At 32.9% G+C, this 6000-nt stretch overlaps 1 protein-coding gene across 1 annotated transcript in view; it reads right to left on the reverse strand.

Moving 5' to 3' along the window:
* Cap-G (Chromosome associated protein G) overlaps positions 1-5634 on the reverse strand; it is a 13936-nt gene extending 8302 nt beyond the window's left edge. The window contains exons 1-12 of the mRNA XM_085199947.1: positions 5343-5634; positions 5074-5244; positions 4836-4961; positions 4271-4419; positions 3681-3840; positions 3081-3262; positions 2156-2350; positions 1529-1689; positions 935-1122; positions 460-558; positions 312-380; positions 87-215 (exon numbers count right to left, since the gene is read on the reverse strand). Coding sequence (XP_085056073.1) covers positions 87-215; positions 312-380; positions 460-558; positions 935-1122; positions 1529-1689; positions 2156-2350; positions 3081-3262; positions 3681-3840; positions 4271-4419; positions 4836-4961; positions 5074-5244; positions 5343-5492 — 1779 coding nt within the window. The 5' untranslated portion in view covers positions 5493-5634. The remainder of the gene's footprint in view (positions 1-86; positions 216-311; positions 381-459; positions 559-934; positions 1123-1528; positions 1690-2155; positions 2351-3080; positions 3263-3680; positions 3841-4270; positions 4420-4835; positions 4962-5073; positions 5245-5342) is intronic.
* Positions 5635-6000: the final 366 nt, after the last annotated feature.

Genomic DNA, 6000 nt, shown 5'->3' on the forward strand with positions numbered 1-6000 from the left:
TAAACAATAACAAAGAAAACACCTTCACAATAAAAAAACATACAAATATAGATAATATAAGAAAAATATATGTACATTGGCATTACCTCTAATTCAGAGAATATCAACTGCAACATGGGTGTGATGTTTTCAAGTTGCGGAGTATCTATAGCACTATTCAATATCACCAAGCACTTATTGAAATTGACTGCATCCGACTGTTTCTCTTTTATTGACTAAAATATAATACAAGTTATAATTTAAGAAAAGAAAAGAAAAAAAAACTTATTCAGACATTTTTGTGCTTTAAACAAATTATTTCATAGACTTACCGGTAATGCTTGTGGTAGTGTTTGTGTTTGAGATGTCAATTCTTCTAATTTTTTTTGAATATCAGCAACCTGAAAAAAAGATAAATAAATTTAAAAAATATCTTAATTTGACCTAGAAAAATCATTGATGGGTTGGTTCTGTGTTTACCTTGGCTTTACACTCAGCGGCCAGCGCATAATTTTCCTCTCTCACAGCTTCTTCTTGCTCCTCTATCGCCACATTTAGGGACACACGCAGTCTTGCTCTCTACAAAACAAAATATTTATTAAAAAAGAGTGCCAATGAAAAAAAAATACCAGGGTAAATACCAACAAATTTGTTGTAGGTTTAAATTCTAAATACACTCTAAAAAATGGACAGCAAAGTAATAAAATACAAAAGATAATCTTATATAAGTCTTACCTTTGAGCTGTATCCCACACATAGCAGAGTATGCACAGTTAACCTGGGAACACAGTGTTAAGACACTTCACTTTCTGCCAAAGGCACAACCTGTCGCGTTTACAGTGGCACTACTGTGACTAGCCTATTTATATTATATTTTGTTTTTTTTTTTTATATTATATTAAATTTATACATATTAATAAGAAATAAGATAGTAAGTAGAAATACCATGCCATACCTGCAATTTTATTTCAGTACAATCCACGGGGGGCGGTGGTACCGGTTCTTCCTCAGCTTCTGGCGGCTCTCGCAAATCATTCACAATACCACATATGACCTCCATACGGGGGGACACTTCTGGAATCGCTAGTTCGAGTGCCCATACATATTCTCGTATTACATCTGAGTTGAGAGGGCCATATTCACCTGTAATTAGGATATTTTCAATGGAAATTTATCGATAATGGACGCTTATGGAATTAATAAAAATGTATAGATAGAAATCTCGATATATGGTGTCGGGGCAAAGCGTTGCTTTGATTTCCGCCACTCAACACGCAATGTTCGCAGAATTCTATGAAAAGTGGGGAATGGAGTACCTTAATACTCGGTTCCCTTTGTTTACCCTGCTTTGAGCGAGATATAGCGAGAAGCTGATTTTTTTTTATTTAATCAAGTTCAAGTTTAAATCACGATATATTCGAGATAAAGTACTCTTAACTATTATATAACATATTTAAACTACTAGATTAACATGATCCACTCTAAAAGACAACAATTATTATACATACAAAAATATTTAAAAGAAAATAAAGTTTTTTTTTACTCATACCAGTCAGCATATCCGTAATAAGCGTTTGCAAAGCAGTCCTACCGGCGGGGTCACTCGCGTCGTACACGCGCAACATAGAACCCAGCTCTTGTAGTACATATTGTCTAGTACTAAACCCTACCGGATCCTCCGTTTCGGATGGACATGGTGATTCGACAATACTAAAACAATAACATAAATAAAAGGAATATCAACTCAAATTAATTAAAACACCCTCACGCCGTATCCCGCGCACGGCAGGGTATACAGAGGAAACCTAGTTTTGAGACATTCCATTCCGAACTTTCCGTAGAATTTTTCAAAGCAATGCGTGTTGAGTAGCGGAACTCAACGTTGAGGTTTTGCCTTAGTGCCAAAGCGAGGAGTACGGAACAAACTCCTGTGCCCCTGCGCCAAGACAGGCTCGGGGAATGATATATTTCATATTTTTATTTCCTCAGTCTCATAACAAGGCAAAGAGCGCCGTCGAGTTACGACACTCTACACGCAATGCTTCGAACGGAAAAACGGAACTTCAACGGAAAATGGGGAACAGACTGCTTTACCACTAGGTTCCTTCCGCCTATAACAGCATATGCGGAATACAGCGGAATTATTATAATATTTCACAATTTCACTAAAACTTACGCCCTTATATATCCAGTTAGAACAACAAGATCAGGTAATATACTCTCCAGAGTTTCATCATCCTCTATTTTCTGTAAATGTTCTGCAAGATGGCGCCAGTACCAAGTTGTTTCTTTATTTAGTTTCTCCGCAGGTATTAACCTTAATGTTTTGTCAGTTGGTATCCATTCTAGTAATTCTGATATTGGGAGACGTCTATCAATATACAAAAAATATATATTATTATAAAAATTATAAAATTAGCAGCATAATATCTATACTAATATAATAAAACGGAAGATTTTTTTTTATTATATTTGTTTAAATTATTGATATTTGTTTAAATGCTATGATCTCTGGAACAACTGGTTGAATTAACTTTTTTTCATTTTGCATGAAAATTCCTCAGGAATCTTTGGGCTATATAACATCTTATAAATAAGTCACAATAAGGCATTGTATGACAAAAAAAATTGATAGATTTCAAAGTTTTTATTTGACAAATATATTGAAAATTTTATGAAGATAAGCTTTGGTTTTTGTCGCATGTAATTTGGACGTTTAATTTTTGAGAAAATGTAAAATTAAAATTTTCTAAATTATAAAAAAAATATTGAATGTATTAAGTAATCAATCAATTATATTTAATTAATCAATCTTATGTCAAATGCAGCATAAAATAATTATACGTAATATGCGAGCGAAGCAGCGAGTGGGACGCTAGTGTAACATATCAATAAGTATTACTACGGATTGTCATTCAAATTCTCAAAACTTCCAAAGCATTTTTCAGTTCATTTTGTGATATCAATATACAAAATTGACTCTATTTAGAAAAAAGAAATATACAAATTTAAAAAAAAATACAGATAAGCTATCGAAATTACTCTTCATAAAGTAATTTTCATAATACTATATAGACATGAATAATTTTAAAAAGTCTTACTTAAAAAGTGACTCCAGTAATTTCCCCGCGACATACTGCGAGTCCTTAGCGTCGTGCGCGTTGTCCAATCGTATAGCTTTCAGCAGATCTATAATATTTCCTTGAAAATTGCTCAACCAACTTGGAATGACAATTTCTTCTACAACACGACGAACACGTGAACAACGCTCAGTTAGACCCACCTGTAATATTACAGTTCAAGTTGTTATCGTTATTGCATAGTAGGTCTTGTATAATACAGTATGGTCAAAGAGTAGTGTGGCTGCCTTGACGCTAGCTGTAAACAGTTGCACACCTATTTTTTTAACTTCACACTGTATCTCGCACACAGCAGGGTAGGCAGAGAGAACCTAGTATTAAGACACTCCGTTCTCCACTTTCTGCCGAATTCTGGAGGCATCGCGTGTTGAGCTGTTGAGTGATAGAACTCAACGCCGCGCTTTGCCTCGATATCAGAGCGAAGAAATGGAAATATAAATGTAAATAAATATTTTACTTACTCGAATGGGGATCGAACCCAAAACCATCGCGTTACAGCTATAGCGGTGCTGCGGCGCGACGGCCTCTTAAATTCAATTATTCATGTAAAAGATTTTATACCTTTAAAGTAAAAACTCGTTGTCTAACTCTTAACTGTGTAACATTAATTGCAGATATATGTAGAAACGCAGCTCTACGTACTGCCTCGTCGACATCGCAAAGACGTTGCAGAACGAAAGGAATATTCCGCGTACATTTGGCTATTGACATCACTATAGCTCTAAAAATAAAAAAAATCTGATTAAGTTTTGTATTATTTGTTGTTTTAGCTTCATATTTTTCACCCTTAGAGAAGAATGGCAGGCAGAATAAGCAAAGAACCTAATATTAAGACAGTTTGTTTAAGTAATATAATTTGTTTTTAATGTAAATATCAAACAAAATATTTTTTTTTATATAAAAAATAGATTTTGGTATGGCTAGCAGTATGTATTAGCAGTTGGATTGTTTACCATTTCGAGAAAAAAAAATTTTCATTCTCACACTAAGGTATCAAGGCAGAACATGATATCAAGTTCCACCACTTACTCTGCAATGTTTTGCAAATCAGGTGGGAAATGGGGAATGGAGTGCACTATGTTCCATCTGCCTACATAAATAGAACATAAAGGTACAAAAAATATATTATTGGATTATTGAATATAAATTACCTTCTAACTGAAGAACTTGGATCGCAACTCATATGAAAAAGGTATGACCTTGTTACTTCATCATCTGGATCCATAGGGTTTTGTAGACGTTGTAAGGCCAATGCAGCTCGGCAGCGTACCGCACCACGAGTGTCTTGAAGACGTTGCATCTATTAAACAAAAAATTATAAAATAGTTAAGTAACCTCATTTCTCTCTCTTTCAGTCTCTATGCTGCATACTGCACATAGCAGGGTAAGCAGAGGGACTTGGGAAACCTAGTGTTAAGATACATACATTCATCATTTCTCACTGAATTCTTGAGATATCATATGTTGAGGAAAGGTTATATGCCATACTTTGTTAAATAAAACATTTCAATAAGAGAACTAATTAGATTTTTTACATATTTTATGAAATACTAATGTAATGATAAATTTAATTTTCTACAACTTAAATCTAATAAGATTTGTCACTAATTAATATTTATTATTTATTTAATATTTGGTAATTTAATATTTGGTGAATTCATGTTATGTATATGACCTAAATACTAATAGTATATATAATAATAGAACAAAAACAACCTGTGATATAAGAAGTTTATCACACAAATCATCATCCAAAGAGGCATCATCACCAAGAGCTGCAAGTACAGCTGCCAGCAGTTGACTTGCTCGATATCTGACTGACTGACCAGATACACACTGACACTAAAACAATAATAAAATATAAATATTATATTACTTTTTAATACTTTTACATAAGAAATAAAACGTATCCTAATTGGTATAGCAAATATAAAAAAAGACTATAGGTACTTACATCAAAAATTACTTCAAAAATAAACATAAGAAATTCTTCTTCATCATCCAGTGATGTGCAAAAAGTGGATACAAATTGGACAACGCGATCTACATTCGCACTCGTATCACCAAAAGTAAACAAATAATGTAAGGCATTTTTAAAGCTTTCTCTAAAAAAGTCTTGATCCATCTGAAATTTTTTATCAGTTCATTATTTACTTCGTTTTTTTTCTTTATTTACAATATTTATAATAGAACAACAATAATATTTGAAAATTAAGATTTTACCTTTTTATAGAGCTTTGTCATTTCTTTTATGTATTTTTTGTGTTGAACTACATTATATTGAACATTTTGAAATATTTTAAACATGTTTGAGTTGTTCCGCGGGTTTGGCTTTCCAAGCGCTTGTTGTACCTCCACATCCGTCGGTGCCATTTTATAGTCAAAATAGCAAAGTTATGTAACACAGAACTCTTAAAAAATATTTACTGTTTATATTTCGTACACATATTTGTATTACTAAATAAAAAGAATATCAATACTTATCATAAGACATCACAGAAGTCAGAACATATAAACAAACCAAAACTGTTATTTTAAAATTGACGTAAGTTACAACTATTGCCAGTTCAAAATTTAATGTTATGCTTTGTTTACACGCTTGTCGAAGAACGGCGATCGTCCACAAGCTACGATTTACAAACGCTTGAATGCCTTTACACGCTTGCGACTACGTTAGTATAATCCATAGAGTATAATGTTCTTTAGTCAGTATGACTGTTCCTAATCTATACTATGACTATGTTTAATCTCTAGCGTTAGGCTTTATATATTTTGTTGGAAAACGGAAGCAGTTAACGTTTTTAAAATAAACACTATAAAAACACATACTGCCTATATATTTCCAACGTACTCGGACAGAGGTTCCACGTAATTACAATAA

Source organism: Heliconius melpomene, chromosome 2, assembly GCF_056956725.1.
Source record: "Heliconius melpomene rosina isolate 202511_hmr_F chromosome 2, ASM5695672v1, whole genome shotgun sequence".
Lineage (NCBI taxonomy): Eukaryota > Metazoa > Arthropoda > Insecta > Lepidoptera > Nymphalidae > Heliconius > Heliconius melpomene.